The following is a 16,678-nucleotide window of genomic DNA, read 5'->3' as shown; positions in this document are numbered from 1 at the left end:
ATCTCTAAACTGACTGCAGGAACTCTGAAGGCCTCTCACGTAGCCCCACCTCTAGCTCTACTAAGTGATCACCAAGTCCCTGTGGAACAAGAGCCTGTGCTCTGGTTCTGATTACCTAACACTCTTCCTTACCACCCCTTGTGTTTCCTAAAGTGGCACCCACTTGCTCAGGCTGGGAAGCTGGGCACTTCCCTGACTATCGTCTCTCTCACATGCTACCTCTTAAAGTATGTTTGAAATCTACTCCTTCTCTCTATCCCTACTGCCAACATCTTGATCCAGGATTTCCTTGTGTCTCCTTTGGACCAGCCTCCTAACTGGCCAAATTTTGGTTCTTTATCCTTTCTCCATACTAAAGCCAGATGATCTATTTTACACACATATACAGTTCTGCCCCTTTCTACCTAAAGCCCATCAGCGGTCCTTAGAATCAAGTTCAGACTCCAAGGCATGGCTTGCATAAGACCTGCCTGATTGGTGCCTGCCCCTTGCTCCCTACCACAGCCACAGGGATCTTCTGCTTGTTCCTCTGTGTGACTGTTTATCCTGGTCCAGGGGGCTCTCACCCGTTACCCTCTCCTGGCTAACTCTGACACACCTTCCAGGGTAAGCACTCTTCCTCCCAGAATCCTTCCTGACCCCTACCTGTCTGGGTTGGATGCCCCTTAGCAGTGCATTCACAGCATTGCATCATCAATTGCCTATTTATTTGCCTTTATGTCCCATCAAACTGAGAGCCCAACTGAGCAAAGATGGCATTTTCCATGGTCCATTTAAAAATCTCTAACACCTGGCTTAAGCCTTGCAGATAGTAATCACTTCGTAAATATTAACTGAATGAATGAGTGAGGTTTGTTGGTGTCCACACTGACAGCCCTCAGCTTCCCACTCTCCTTTACACATAGCGGCTCTGAAATGTTGATTCCAGGTGGCTGGGGAGACCAGACGGATGGGAATGCATTCTGCCTCACATAAAGAGGAGGAGTGCTCATAAAGAAGGTGTTATCCAAGCTCTTAAGTGGGAGTAGGTCCAAGGTTGAGACAGAAAGTTCAAGCTTTCGCCTCCCCGCTACCAGGAGTGAGATAGCGTCCTTGCCTGCACGTGGAGAATTATTCAGGGCTTTTGCAAATGCGTTGATCTGGCTGGACCCAGCTAAGGTGACCTACTTATGTGTCTCTTCCTGTCCTTTCTCGTCATCGCTGGAATATTCTCAGAGCATATGTATCTTATAAGAACCTTCTGGCAAGTTCATGCTCATGGTCTGCTCTGAGTGGAGCCTAGGAGCTTGGATGTAGAGTTTGTTTTCAGGGCTCTTGGAAGGCATTAAGCTCTGGTTATTTCTGAATAACCCCAAAGGGGTTATTTGGGTACACTTGGGCGGGTTCCAACCTGGGTCATCCTCTTCCCCACCCCTTCCCTGACAGTCACCCAGAGTGGGCTTGAGGGACAACTCAATTCTGGGCAAACTGCTTGCTCACCAGGAGAGGGTGGCTGCCACCCCACCTGATCCAACATTCCCTTCAGGCAAGGTTATTAGCAGCAAACAGCCAGCTGCAGTCCCTCATGGGAACGCTAGAAAGACAGAGTTAATAAAAATCTATCTTATTAACGGCCTGACCTACCAACATTGATCACATTAGAAACGCCATACACACACACACACACACAGAATCCTCATTATGTGTACAGGGACAAGGCTCAGCAGAGCTCAAAAAGCCACTTAAATCCATGTAGAAGCGACTCCTTCAAGTGCCTGAATATCCCCCAAAGTAATAACCCCTGACAAAGCACCGCCAGGGAAAATTCCTTGCAGATTTGAGATTTTCACTCTCTTAATCTCCTAACTCAATAAAGCAAACACTCCCTGCAACAAATTAAATAGTTTTATTAAAGTGTCCCCTCCCCCATTCTTTCTGATGCGGGTATGGTGGGGTCCATAACCTCCCAACCTGAGTGTCTGTGTGAGGGGCTGTCCCCTACTCCCCGGCATTTCTATTCTCCAAGGAGGCCAGGAATCTATTAGGATTTGCTGATTTTTAGATTCTTCTGAGACTCCAGCTTTCCTGAGATAGATCCCACAGCCTGTTAGCTGAGAGAAATGTTTTCCATTCTTTTGATGAGGCAGCAGGCCCCTAAGTAACTCTGCTTTCACAGTTTACCCAGAGGAGGACCCAACTGGGCTGTCCGGGCCACAGTGGACTTCTTGGTCAATGGCTGAAGCTTTCTGACTTCACTGGGGGCTTACCGGTCATACCTTGAAAGGTTAGAAGGAAACTAGGTGGGGTTAGCTGGAGAAGGGATTACAGGAGTGTGGGGAAGGAGTAGAGAAAACAGAGTTGTGGTGGGTAGGCCCTCAGCTCCGTTGATCCCTGCCCCCAATGTTGGCCCTTAGCCACTCCCCTTTTGGGATCTGTCTGGAACTGGGTTCAGCCTTTTAGATTTCTGATCATCAATTTCTTTTCACTATGGGCCTGAGATAGTTATTCCGAGGCTGAGAAAGCCTGCCCTGTAGGGAAGCCCACTGCCTTTCAGAGGGTAACTGACAGAAGCCTCTACAGTTTAAGAGGAGCTTCTTTCCAAAAATGTTTGATGTATAGTTTATCAGTTTCATAGTTGGGTCTGTGTGCAGCAGGCTCTATGGATTCACACAGACAGAATAGAAACTGTGTTTTGTCTAGGGTGACTTCCAGTCTCTGAGGGCCAGAGGCCTCCTCAGGAAGGGCTTCATGGTTATGTGTAACATGCCTACATAATGGGTCTAGTCCTGGCAGTTATTGCCAGGGGTTCTGGTTGCAGAGCCTTCCCAGGATGGGCAGAAGGCACCTTCCCTTTCCTGGGCCTCTGAGAGGATTTCTCTGACTTTCCTCCTCTCTACTGACCTACCTTGGGCAGAGGAGACCTGTGCACAGGCAGAGCAGTGGCTTCAGATCCCAGCTCCTTGGAGGTGTTAAGCTGCAGTAGCTCAGGGTGTGCCCTGGGCATTTAAAATGTCCTGCTCACTCCTGTGAGCCCTAGACAGATGTCCTGGGCTCTGCAGTTGTCCCCATTTATCTCCAACTCCATAGAACTGCCTCCAGACTCATGTGCTCCTCCAGAAGTCAAAATAGTCCCAGAGAGCTGGAGAGAGGCAGCAAGGTGACTGGGAAAATGAGGAAGGCATGACCACGTGCATAAGCTCCCAGCCGGGAAGTCAGACAGGTCTGGACTGGAATCCAGACTCAGCTACCTATTTGCTTTGAGCCTTGGCCTTGTACACCTTGGAATCCTGTCTATAGACTGGAATAACAGTTCTCACCCCTCAGAGAACCTTCTCTGCTTCCCTGCTTTCCTCCTTGGCTCCACCTCTGCGGCTCAGTCTGCTTGTCCAGCCTCAGACTCTGCCAAGTCCCTCTTCTGCAGTGGCCCCTGAGAACTTTCCAGTGGATTTTCCCTGCCACTTAGACTTAGTTTGCCTAACAGGCATTCTTCTTCCTCCAGAAAGCCCTCCCCGTCTGCCCCAGACCGTGTGGCACTGCCCATCTACAGCATTTAGTTAAATCATTTGACATTAAGAATATATATGCTCATGTTATTTTTTTTTCAGGTTCTCACGGGTGACTTCTCTATCTTTCCACTTGGATTTTTGTTTCTTTGAGAATAAAAGCAAAGTCATAAGTTTATTTTGCTCCTTAGTGTCCCACAAATTCTGGACCCCAGGAAAGACAAGTGGGAAGGTCTCCATGACCAGCAAGCTCCCGGGTAGAACCCAACATGTGAGGAACCACTTCTCACCAGGATGATTGGCCCTGGGAACACTATGATGAAAAGCCCTCTCTTTACCTCCCTTCTGGGGCTCCATCTCACCTGGCTGACTCCTTCCACTCCATCTGGTCTCCATCATGCTGCAGAGTGTCCATCTCTGTGAAGAGGGTGGGGTTGGGAGCCTCATCTTCCTCCCCCAGGATGTCCTGGAGCTGCTCAGCAGCTGGGGACCCTGCAAAAGGAAGGTGGTAAGTCTGACAAGTGCCCCATGCAAGGCAGGAGACCACAGGCCAACCAAAATGGAACAAGAGCCAAGGGTAAGGAAAAGTATCTCCTAATTCAGTTAAAACCAAATGTAGCTTCTGGGCAAAGATGGATGCACATCATGTTGGGTTGAGTATGAACAAGATATTCCTTGAGATAAAAAGATGAAAAGATTTGGACTATTTAGACCATAGGTCTTGTAGCTGACAGTGAAGAAGAATGGAAAATGTCCAAAGTAGGAAAGCAGCAAGAACAAGAAACAGAATAGAAAAGTAAAGCGAGAACACTCTGACCCAACTTCAGCATAACAAACCCAGAGGGGTCTTTCTCCTGATAGGCCTCAAACAAATCAGCTACCTAAATGGTTATGAACAGGAAGCCAGCCACGAAAGAAGACAGGCTTGCTCTAGTGTGCCACGTGGGCCCACTGTCTCCACAGGTCTCCTGAGCATCCAGCCTACTTTCCAATGGCCAGCTGGAAGTTGCCTCTCGGGTGTCCCTTAGGCATCTCAAAGTCCAACATTTCAACACTGCACATATATCCTTCCCCAAACATACTTCTTCCATCTCTCTGGCCCTTCCTCCCTCTTTCCCTCCCTTCCTTCCAGTATTTAGTGAATGCCTACTGTGTGCCAGGCATTGTTCCAGATGTTGGAAAATAAAGCTGTAAAGAAGACCCATGTGTCCTTGCATTTGAGCTGTGACTTGAAAGATTTGAATGAGCCACTTTGGCCCATCTGGAAAAAGAGCGCTCCAACCGTTACAGACATCCAGAGGTGGCAGTGTACCTGCTGGTCAGTGTGCCCGGAACATGGACAGCCAAGGGGAGAGGAACTGCCTGATGCTGAAGTGGGGACCAATGGCGTGGCTAAAGGCATCCCTGTCCACCCCAGAGACTGGACTGCAGGAGTGATCATCACCACACCTCTCTACTCTTGCTTCTCACTATATTAGAGTTGTCAAGGATACAGTCCCTCCTCGCCAACCCCATTGCCTGCCTTGATCCGGTTTCTCATCAGTAGTGTCCTGGGCCTCATTAAATCCTCCCTTTCCTCCCAGTCTCCTATTTCCTCAGTTTACCAGTCCTTCCACCCCTCACTTATTTCACAATAAGCCCTCAGTGGACAGTAATTTAAAATACTCTGTCATCACATGAATCAAATTATCTTCCTCCTTGACTTCCCCATAAAGGCAATGTCCAACCAAGAATTCACTGACCTTGTCTTAATCTCTACAAGTGTGTCTCGGGGCAAGCAGGGTGCCCAGTGGGCTTCTAATCCATCTAGATACGAATGTGGATCTCACCTGCCACCTGCGCATGAGTAAGCTCAGTCTGAGGGAACAGGGTCGTTGGGATGAAAATAGCAGGTAAGAAGAATAAAACACCTGGCACAAGGCTGAGAGTGTAACAGGTCCTCAACTCTCCTTGCCACCAACCACAGAACCCAAGCTCACGCGCCTCACTGCAGAAAACCACTCAACTGCGCAGACAGAGGGTTTCTACCCCCAGTGCATCTCAAGGGCAGCAACCTTCCACGCAGCCGCATCATTTTTGATCCATCTCCAACCCCACTTCATCAAGAAAGTACAGGTCTGCAGGCACGAAAACAGATTCCTCTCTCTCTTAGTCCTTCTATATCCTTATCCATGTTGCCACAAAACGAGTCCTTCCTCTGCCCAAAGCCTTGGTTCCAGCCCTCCCTCCCTCCCTGCTCACAGTACCTCCTGCTGCTGTTACTGCTACAGCCGACTTCCCCCATTGCCTGAGGGCCTCCATCCATCCCCAAGCTGCAGCAGAGCTTGCTTTTAAGACATTTCAAACTTGTTCCTGTAGTGGACTCCTGGGAGTCATGGTGCTCTTTCGGCTGTACCGTAAAAGATGACATGAGTCCAATAATTTAGGAGCAGAAAATATCATTAACTTATCTCACTGATGAACCTCACCAATTCTCCAAGGGATCACAGTTCAATAACTACTTTTTTTTTTTCAGTGCTGAGGACCAAACTGAGAGCCTTGAGCACCCGAGACAAGTGCTCTACCACTGAACCATATCTCCAGCCCTCAAAGACTACTCTTTTAAAAATGGAGATTTGATCATGCTACTGTTAGGGTGAAGACCCTTCAGTGGGTCTCTACTGTCTAAACCTAGGGTTGGGGATATGGCCCGAAGCACGTCTTGTAAACTGGCCCTGGCCTTTCTTCCTAGGATCTGGTGTGTCCCTCACCCAGCCGCCTTGTTCCACCTGCCCCTGACCCCAGGCTTCCCCAAGCCTAGCCAGCTGGTACCACACACAAGTCGCTAAAGAATAAGACTGGCCACCCCTCGGACCTCTGTGCATACCATTCCACAAGTCTGGACCTCCTTCCCCCTTCCAAGGCCAGAGAGAAGGCAAATAAATGGAGCTCTTATGGAGAAATGAGGCTAGAAGAGAGCGCAACAAGCCAGAAGCAGCCCTGTCTGGCGCATTACCTGCTCCCTGGAAGAGGTGAGCACTGGAGTCCCCGGCTGTAGGTGCTGCCTCTGGCCCCAGCCTGTTTCTGTTGCTGCCACCTTTGCCACCGCCCCCACACTGTCCTATTCCTCACACAACAAACTCACTTTTGTTTCCAGTTAAGCAGCAAGGGAGGGTGTGGAGGAGGGAGTGGAGAGGAAGCGGGGAGAGAGACAGAGAGGGAGAGAGAGATTGAGATGATGGGGGAGAGGACTCTTTGTAGAGAGAAGAGAGAGGTGGTAAATGTGAAAAAGATTGTGTGAGGGAGAAAAACTATATTGAGAGCAAATAAAGTTATTGTGAATGAGAGAGAGAGACAGACAGAGAGAGAGAGAGAGAGAGAGAGAGAGAGAGAAAGGGAGAGACAAAGAGAGAAAAGACAGGCAGAAGAAAGAGATATCTCAGGTGCACTGCAGAGAGAAGGGCTCAGTGGCTACAGCGGGAGCTCAAGCAGGAAGCCTGCTCTCCACAGCAACAGGGGTGGCGGCCGCTGAGGGCCTGTGAGAGGACTGGCCGGGCTGCCTGTCTCCCCTCCCCCAGGAGCCTTCCCCCCATGCCTGGAGGCTCTAAGAGAGCCCAGGCTCCAGCTCCTCTCCTCAGGCTCCTTTATAAAGGCTGGGTAGGATTGGCCTTGAGACTCCCCGGGGCCTCCTTAAGAGCCTTGGCTGGAGGTGAGCTGGCTGAAGAGTGGCCTGGTAGGGCCCTGTTTTCAGCTGCAGTCAGGGTAGAGGTGGGGCTGTTGGAAGGAAGTGTTTGCTGTGGGGTCTCACATTTCACAGCCAGCAACGTTTGGTCATTAGTGTTCCAAATAGCTGGTCTCTCTCTTCTCCAAACTTAAAACCCAAACTCCTCCTCTGTTTGTCTACCTCTAAGACAATGTACCAAATTTACCCCTCAGGGAGTGTTTTCTGAGGGCTCACAGCAGGAACTGGTCACTTCAAGGTGTGTGGAGAGCCCCGCTGGGAAATTATTTTGTTTCTTTGAGAAACTTCTAATCTCCTGGGTTCAGTTCAGCAAGTGCTTAGTGAGTACTTAGAATGTGCCAAGGTTGATTAGAGGTCACTGAGCAGGCGGCTGCTGCAAGGAGCTACAAATCCTGAATTCACTAAGTCTCAGAGCTGAGGAGAGGGAGCTTAGTGAAGGTCGAGTCCAAACCCTTCCTTTCACAAATGAGAGAAATTCAGATCTCGTATCATCACAGAAGCTCTCCAGGCCACAGGTGAGTGGAGCTGGGGGAGAGCCAGCGTCTCCTGACCTCCTCCCTCCACACTGCCCTGTTTGCTGTCTCCAACCACCACATTTCGGACCTGAGGCTTGAGAACGCCCATTTTAAAGCCGAGAGAACAGGACCAAAAGTCATGTGCAGAATGCTGGGCTCCAAGCAAAGCTACCGCCACACAGACAGCAGAGTGGCTTGGGAGTTACTTCCGGGGTGGTCAGTGAGGGGCTGGGCCCCTTCAGAATCCTAGGTGCTATGGCTTGCACTGCACTGTGGCTGAGGATGGCCCAAGCCCTCCTAGTCCTGTTGAGCAGCTGTTTGCCCACACCAAGTCAGGAGTTTGGGTGACTTCAACACCCAAAGAAAGTTTGCCAAGGATACCAGAGGGACTCTTTCTATTACTATTTTTTAAGAGTCCAGACCTGGGTTCAACTCCTGATGCTACTAATTCCTATGAGTAGATTCTCAGCGAGGCATCAAGCCCTTTCAGACTCAATTTTCCCCTCTATTAAGTGGGCATAATCACACCTACCTTTCTGGATTGTGGTGGGGATTAAATGAGCTGATATACGTAAAGTACCTGGCATAGTGCCTGGCATACATCAGTCACTCAGTAAGTGATGTCGCTATTATTATTGCTGCCAGTAGGTGTGACCCTTCCTTTCCTGTTACCAGTCTCCAGCCGGCCCCCTGTAAACATTCCAGGGACTCAGTCCTTTGCAGCCTTTTGACTCCTTCCTTTCCCCTGCCCTCCTCCCTCTCACAGCCCCTCCCTCCTTCCCACAGAAGGTTTCCGAGCTACTGCACGGGGTTTCTCTAATGTACTGTTCCCGTGTGCATGCACATGTCACAAGCTAATCCATGTAATGAGAAACGCCACAGGTCAGAGTCCTTCGCATAGCAGGGGCCCAGCGGTAGGAATGAGCTCAGCCAGCAGCCTCTGGGGGAATGGTAAGCTGCTGGGCAGGGATGAGCTTCGGGGAGCGCACTAAAGAGGTCCACAGAACGGTGCTTTTACTGGCTGGGGACTGACTGGAGGCCCCATGAGCGGAGTACAAAATGATCCAGTGGCCTGCAACCGGGCAGGCAGTACAGACTTCGCCTCTGAGTAAGGACTCGGCAGGCATTTATGACCGACAGGAACTCTGCACTGGGCATGGTCTCGCGGCCCTCAGCTTTTGCCAAGCCCTTGCAGGGATTCCCTCTCTCTCAGGCACCACACCAGATCGCTACACAGTCAGCTTTGTGGGGTCAGGATCTGTGCGGCTCATGTGACACTGCTGCCCCCTGCCATGGGCTCACACGGCATGGGACACTCAGTAAATATTTGCTGGGCGAGTGGCTCTGCCAATTTGCACTCATGAGCACGTCAGTTGGTATTAGCCGCAGCAAGAAAGGAGCCAAGAACAAGGAGACAGAGCTGGGCGGGGGCAGGGGCTGCTGGGAGTGGCTCGGGCCAGAGTGCTGCGAAATGGGTGACAGAACCTGAGGGCACCAAAGGCATTCCTGCCAAATGTGGCCTTGGAGGCCTCCAATCCTAGTTTCGTGAGTGGTACACACTTTTTCTCCAAAGTTGTACATAAAACTCCAAATGTTCTTTCTCAAGGAAGAGCAGGAGAGCACCTGTCCACTTTGCTTAAGGCAGTCCTGGAGATGTCTGCCCACCCTACACCCTCCACCCCAGTAAGGATGATGCCCCCATAGGCTGTCTTTAGAAAGTCTTCCATTCTTGTGTTACCCTTATTGTTTTGTTTTAGTGAATATAGATTCAGTAAAGTGAAAAAATTATTACAAAAACCCAAACAAACAGTTGCTGCTTCTCCCTTCTTAGCTAAGACACAGCTCAGACACCGAGCAACAAGTGTGAAGACACCCCGGAGGGCAAGGACAGTGGGTTACGAGGTGCCACAACTAAGCTAGGAGGCTGAACCTGCAGACAAGAGTGGTCGAGGGGACATTTCCAGGAGCCAAAAAATTTTAAAGAATAGGGATATCCAGGCTCTCATGTTAAAGACTGTATTTCTGCAGTGTAAAAACCCTACAGGTCTAAACCTCCAACCAGCACTGCTATTCACATATAGGCCTTAGACGACCAATTTCGAGGGAACCAAAGAATAGAACTCCATGTTGAACATTGGAGAGGAGGGTGGTGAACAGACACAGGAGGTGAAACATAAGGGGTCCAAGCATTCATCAGGCAGGGACTTGCAGCCAAAGAGATACTGAGACCAGAAGTCTCTAGAAATTCACAGTCATTTAGCAAAAGGCACGAACCCCCCCAGAATGTGGCAAGGAGGCTGAGTCCATCTTAGCTAACTCTCAGGGTATAAGGTGATGAAAGCTTTATATTTATTAAGGGCTTTTATTGCTTCCCTTGCAGATGAGTTTCCCTTAAAGTCTTAAGGTAAATAACTAAGATTCTCTTCTAATAAGGTTTTTTTTGTTTGTGTTTACTTTTAGGAAAATAGGCCCTGTGATTGGAAAGGAGATGCTGTATATGTTGATAATTCCTGGAGACCCAGGGCTTAAGGTTTCAAAAGTCAAGAAGAGATTAAACAGCAAATACTGGCTTATTTGGACAATGTTAATTTGCCTTTCTGCCCTCCTCACCAGGGAGGGAGGACTCGAAAGGTCTAGAGTTGCCAGGAATGTGGCACACACCTGTAATCCCAGCACTTGGAAGGCTGAGGCAGGAGGATTGTTGAGAGTTCGAGACCAGCCTGGGCTACAAACTGAGTTCAAGGCTAGCCTGAACTGCATAGTGGGACCTTGTCTCAAAAAGACCAAAAAAAAAAAAAAAAAAAAAAGGCTCTAGAGTGAGTCTTATCCCTTTTTTTCTTCTCTCCATCATTCCCCAAGATCCAAACTGTTAAGCAGACAAAGGTGAGAAAGTCACCTGCTCTAAAGCTTCAAACTCTAAAAGAAACCCAATCATTTTTGTTCCTATATTTAAAAAACATCTGGCCTTTGCAACTCCTTAGCAGAAAGGATGTTTTAGAGAGAAAGTGGTCTTTGTCCCGACCCTTTCTCCTTTTTCATCAGAATTGGGGGAAGAAAGGCAACAGGAAACATGTTTTTGGTCCTAAAGCCTTGGAACCATGTTAAGCTCCAGTGTCTGAATAGAAAGCAGTTGTTCTCTCCTTTATGGTTTATCTTGGGGTAGTTTGGATCTTTCAGTGATCCTAGAGAAGTTCAGTACTGGAAAACAGAAGATATTCATACTTTTTCATGCCCTTCCAATTAGAAGGATTTTATAAGCTTTTCAGCACCAATGACAGCAGCCAAGCCAAAGCAATTCCCACCTGTACAGGACAAAGACTTGGGCTCCATGTTCTGAGTTAATGTGGACAAAGACAGCCTACATGTTAAGTGCCTCCCAATTTCATATATCATATGAAGAATTTAATATCTGTATCTATCTCATATAGCAATTCACAATAGCCTAGTGGAACCAGTCATTCATCCCTGGGATGACCTGGTGGTAGCACTGAAGGTCCTGTCCCCTCAACCTGGGAAAGCCTTTTGTCCTGGGAAGACCAGGAGAGTTGGCCACCCTACACAATCTTTTACCTTACAGATGAGACTACTGAGATTCTAGGGTCCACACACCTAGTTTGAGCTTGGCTGATCTTTTGGGTCTTGGTTCCAATTCTTGTTAGCAACCTAGGAAAGCAGAAGTGCAATCATATTTTAAAATCTGCTCCTACTCCTCTTACCCTAAAGGCCTTATAAGAGATTTCCAGACAAGAAAATGTATTTTTTCTCTCAAGTTACCTCCCCTACATTCATCATATATGCTCTGTTAGAGCCAAAACTGATTGACTGCCAAGAATTTAGTTTCTAAATTATATTCACATTGGAAGGAGTGGTAAGAAAAAAAGAGAGAGATAATATGCTATATATGCTATATGATTCTCTGTCCATGTATTTCTTTCACCATAACCTAGTAATGCATCTCAAGGGCCCAAAGAAACAAGAATAACCCAAATCTAGAGCTTCTACAAGGAGGGAAATTATAAGAGCAAAAATCAATGAAATGGAGACTAAAAAAAATACAAAAGATCAAATCAAAGAGCCAGTTCTTTAAAAAAAAAATAAACAAAATAGACAAACCCTTAGCCAGTCTTACCAAAAAAAATGGAAAGAGAAGACAGAAATCAATGTAATTAGAAATGAACATGGTAAAATCATGGCAGACACTGTCAAAACCCAGAAAATTATTAGAAACTACTTCACAAACACACCTGCAAAAAATTGGAGAACTCAGAGGAGAGATTCCTAGATACATATGAGATACTGAAACTAAACCAAGAAGACTTAAAAAAATCTTGAATAATCCAATAACAGGCAATGAGATTAAAATAGTAATAAATACACTACCAACTAAGAAAAGCCCAGGACCTAATGGATTCACAGCTGAATTCTACAAGAATTTTAGGGAAGATCTAACAGCAATACTCCTCACACTACTTAATGAAATTGATAGGGAAGCAGTATTGTCAAAATCATTCTCAAAATCTAACATTATCCTGAGCCCTAAACCAGACAAAGATCCACCAAAAAAAGAGAACTACAGGTCAATCTGTCTAATGAACATAGTCACAACAATCCTTAACAAGATATGGCAAACAGAATACAACAATCATCAAAAAGATGACCAAGTAGGTTTCATCCCAGGGATGCAAGGATGGTTCAACATATGCAAATCAATAAATGTAATTCATCACATAAACAGAAGGATAAAAATCACATGATCATCTCAATAGACAGAGAAAAAGACTTTGATAAAATCCAACATCCATTCATGATTAAATAAACCCTAAAGAAAATAAGTATAGTAAGACCTTGTCTCAATCTGATAAAAGCCATTTATGACCAGCCTATTGCCAATATCATATTAAGTGGGGAAAAACTGAAAGCTTTTCCTCTAAAATCAGGAATGAGACAAGGATGTTCATTATCACCACTTCTGTTCAATACAGTTCTTGAAACACTAGCCAGAGAAATCAGGCAAGAGGAAGAAATAAAAGGTTACATAGAGGAAAGAATGAAGTCAAAGTATTATTGGCAGATAACATGATACTTTAATTATGAGACCAAAATACCCCACCAAAAGACTCCTAGAATCAATAATCAAAATCAGCAATATATCAGGGTACAAAATAAACACATAGAAATCAATAGCGTTCCTATACACTAATAATGAACTTACTGAAAAAGAAATTAAGAAAAAAATGTCATTCACAGTAGCATCAAAAATTTTTAAATACTTAGGAATTAACCTAACCAGGGAAGTGAAAGACCTCTACAATGAAAATTACAGCACTGTGAAAAGGAAATTGAGGAGGACATCAAAAAATGGAAAGATATCTCCTGTTTTTGGATAGGCATAACCAATATAACCAAAATGGTTATACTTCCAAAACTGATATGCAGATTTAATGCAATCAAAATCAAAATATTTATGGCATTTTTCATAAATCTAAAGAAAAAAATCATAAAATTCATATGGAACAAGAAGAGACCCAGAATAGCAAAAGTAATCCTGGATAACAAAAGAGAAACAGGTGGCATCAAAATTCCAGACTTGAAGTTATACTATAAAGCTATGGTGATTAAAACAACATGGTGGGAAAAAACTTCAACAAGGAAGAAGGAGGTGGCAGGTGGCACTTTCTTCCTGAGCACTGTATGGGAGGGGCAGTTCAAACCTGCAGACATGTGGTGACTGCTGGCCACCCCAGAGGCCTTCACAGAGAGATACACCAGTGGGAGGGAGCAGTGGACATGGAGGACTGCACTGCCTGGTGGTTATGTTTGATGCTATTGTTATTGCTGATCATACAACATTAGCCAAAGTAACATAATTGTCTAAACCAGTTGTTCTTCCTGGTATACCAAGATTGAGATTGCCTAAAGGTCAAAAAACATACTATACGCCACAGCCAAAGAACCACAGGCTGGGCCAAGTAGGCAGCAACTTCTCATTCCCAATAAATTGAAGAGATAGGATCTTTCAACAGATTCAAAACCCAAAAGTCAGCTACACCTGGAAGACACCTCTGTAGAGGTGTACATTTTAGAGGTGTAGTCATTTCCTAATGGTTCTAAATACTAGCAACAAAGCTACACATCATAGGCAATTTATAAGCATCAACCCAAGGAATAAACTAGAAAAAAAGTAGAAGACACTCAAACAAGATGGAACCCCAGACATCCAGCTCACCAAAGATAAATGTAGGGGACAATGATGTGGGACAATCCAAAAGCCACCCACTTGGCCTCTCTGAAGTGGTAACAATGGAAGTAAAGGGACAAATGAATGAGGCTCTAGAAAAAATCAAATCAGAAATATTTCTCAGATAACTACAGAGATGGTGGCCACAATGAAAGACATGTTTAATGACTCGAGAGCAGATACATATCAAAAAATAGAGGTGTGTGGGAAAATGATGGAAACCATGAATGCCCAACATAGAGAAAAATGGCATCCATAAAACAGATTCAAACAGATATTCAGATTAAAAGCTCCATTGAAAGTATATGCAGCAGGATAAGCCAATGTGAGGACAGAATCTCAGATATAGAAGCCAGGCTTGCAGTTAGCAATCATGAAAAGAAAGATTTCATAAAAGTAGCAAGGAACAATGAAAAATCAATCCAGCAGCTGCTATATGATACAGAGAATAATAACGTAAGATTGATCAGTCAATAAAAAACAGGAGATAGTGCAAATGACATTAAAAAAAACCTGTTCACAGATGTCATGGTAGAAAATTTCCCTGGCAGGAAAAAGGAATTTGACATACACATAAGTGAGGTTTGTAGAACTCTAATTAGCCATGATTTTAAAAATGTACAGCAAAGGATATAATAGTCAAGATTCCAGAAAATCAACATAAGAACAGAAAATTAAAAGCTGTTAAAGAAAGGTTGGGTGTGATGGCACATACCTATAATCCTGGCACTTAGGAGGTTGAGGAAGGAGGACTGTTGCAAGTTCAAACCCAGCCTGTGCTACAAAGTGAGTTCAAGGCTGGGCTGAACTACATAGCGAAACATCATCTCAGAAAGACAAAACTAAAGTGAAATAAGTAAAAGCTGTTAGAGAAAAGAAACAAATCATCTATAAAGGAAAGCTCATCAGAATGATAGCTGACTTCTCAGCACAAACCCTCAAGTGAAGGAGAGCTTGGAGCGAAGTATTTCAAGCCCTAAAAGAAAACAACTTCCACCCCAGATTGATGTACCCTACAAAACTATCTTTCAAAATTGATAGAGAAATAAAATACTTCCATGATAAAAATACCTGAGGAAATTCATGACCACCAAACCAGCACTTCAAAATGTTATGAAGGAAACAGATAGAAAGAGATAACAAGGACTACAACTCCGTGAACCTCAACAGAATGAATCTACCAGGCCAGGCAAACAAGTAAACAGGTGGCAAAAAGGGAGCCAACAACAGGAAAATAAGATGACAAGGATAAATCAACACATATCAGTTATAAGCATCAATGTTAACGGGCTCAATTCACCAATCAAAAGAAACAGATTGGCAGAATGGGTCAAGAGGTAAGATCCAACAATACACTGCATACAAGAAACATATTTAATTCAAAAAGAAATTCATAGACTAAAGGTCAAAGGACAGAAAACAACATGCCATGCAACAGGAACCCAGAAAAAAGCAGGAGTAGCTATTCTATTTGCAGACAAAGTGGATTACAAGCCAAGACTGATTAAGAGAGACAAAGAAGGCCACTACATCCTTGTAAAGGGAACAATCCAAGAGGAAGAGATAACAATCATAAATATATATGCAACAAATATCAGTATACCCCTCTGTATAAAAAATATTAATGGGGGGCTGGGGATTTAGCTCAGCAGTACAGCGCCTGCCTGGCAAGCGCAAGGTCATGAGTTTGATTCCTGGTACGGGAAAAAAAAATTTAAAAAAATTAATGGGCATGAAAAATCAAATAAGCACTAATACTGTTTCACTGGGGGACTCTCAATACCCTACTGTCACAAATAGACAGATCAGGGGCTGGGAATTTAGCTCAGTGGCACAGCACCTGCCTGGCAAGTGCAAGGTCATGAGTTCAATTCCTGGTACTGGAAAAAAAACAAAAAAAGAAAAAATATAAAACAAATAGACAGATCGACTACACACACACACAATCAATAATGTAATATTAGGACTGAACCAAACTTTTCAACAATGAACTTAGTAGATATCTACAAAATAGTTATCTACAGAATCTATAGTAGATTTTACAATAGTTATCTATTGTATATAACTACATAGTTATGTACAATATAGTTATGTTATATAACTACAATAGTTATCTACAGAATCTAGTAGATATCTACAGAATAGTTCCATCCCACAACATCAGAATATACATTCTTCTCAGCTGCACATGGGATGTTCTCCAAAATAGAACACATACTAGCTCATAAAAACGCTTAAGTAAATGCAAAGGAACTGAAATTATGCCATGCATATTATTACCATAGTGCAATGAAATTGGAAATCAATGGCAAAAGTAACCACAAGAACATCATAACACATGGAAATTAAATAACACCCTCCTGAATAACCAGGGAGTCACAGATAAAATTAAAGACCTCTACACTGAAAACTACAGTACTCTGAAAAAAGAGAGTGCAGAGGATATCAGAAAATGGGAAAATATCCCTTGCTCTTGGCTAGGAAGAACTAAATACAGTGAAAATGGCCATACTTACAAAATTGTCACACACATTTAATGCAATCCTGATCAAAATTTCAACAGCATATCTCAAAGAATTAGAGAAAACAATCCTAAAATTCATTTGGAACCAGAAGAGACCTAAAATAGCAAAGGCAATTCTGAGCAACAAAGGTAAGGCAGGGGGCAAATAATTCCTGACTTGGAATAATACTACAAAGCTACCATGATTAAAAAAAAAAA

General features: G+C 44.7%; 1 protein-coding gene across 5 annotated transcripts in view; it reads right to left on the bottom strand.

Moving 5' to 3' along the window:
• The window catches only part of Slc4a5 (solute carrier family 4 (sodium bicarbonate cotransporter), member 5), a 111,122-nt gene that overhangs the window by 51,738 nt on the left and 42,706 nt on the right, over positions 1–16,678 (bottom strand). For 4 of the 5 annotated variants that reach the window (XM_005385521.2, XM_005385522.2, XM_005385520.2 and 1 more), the window contains one exon: positions 3,845–3,974. In XM_005385521.2, the coding sequence (XP_005385578.1) occupies positions 3,845–3,974 (130 nt within the window). Of the gene's footprint in view, positions 1–3,844; positions 3,975–6,477; positions 6,572–16,678 lie in introns of those variants that run through there. The other variant, XM_005385523.2, reaches the window with a different exon arrangement.

This window comes from Chinchilla lanigera, unplaced genomic scaffold, assembly GCF_000276665.1.
Source record: "Chinchilla lanigera isolate Chin_1 unplaced genomic scaffold, ChiLan1.0 scaffold00023, whole genome shotgun sequence".
Taxonomy (NCBI): Eukaryota; Metazoa; Chordata; class Mammalia; order Rodentia; family Chinchillidae; genus Chinchilla; species Chinchilla lanigera.
The sequence above is the reverse complement of the archived record's forward strand: the minus strand, read 5'-3'. Positions and strand labels throughout refer to the sequence as shown.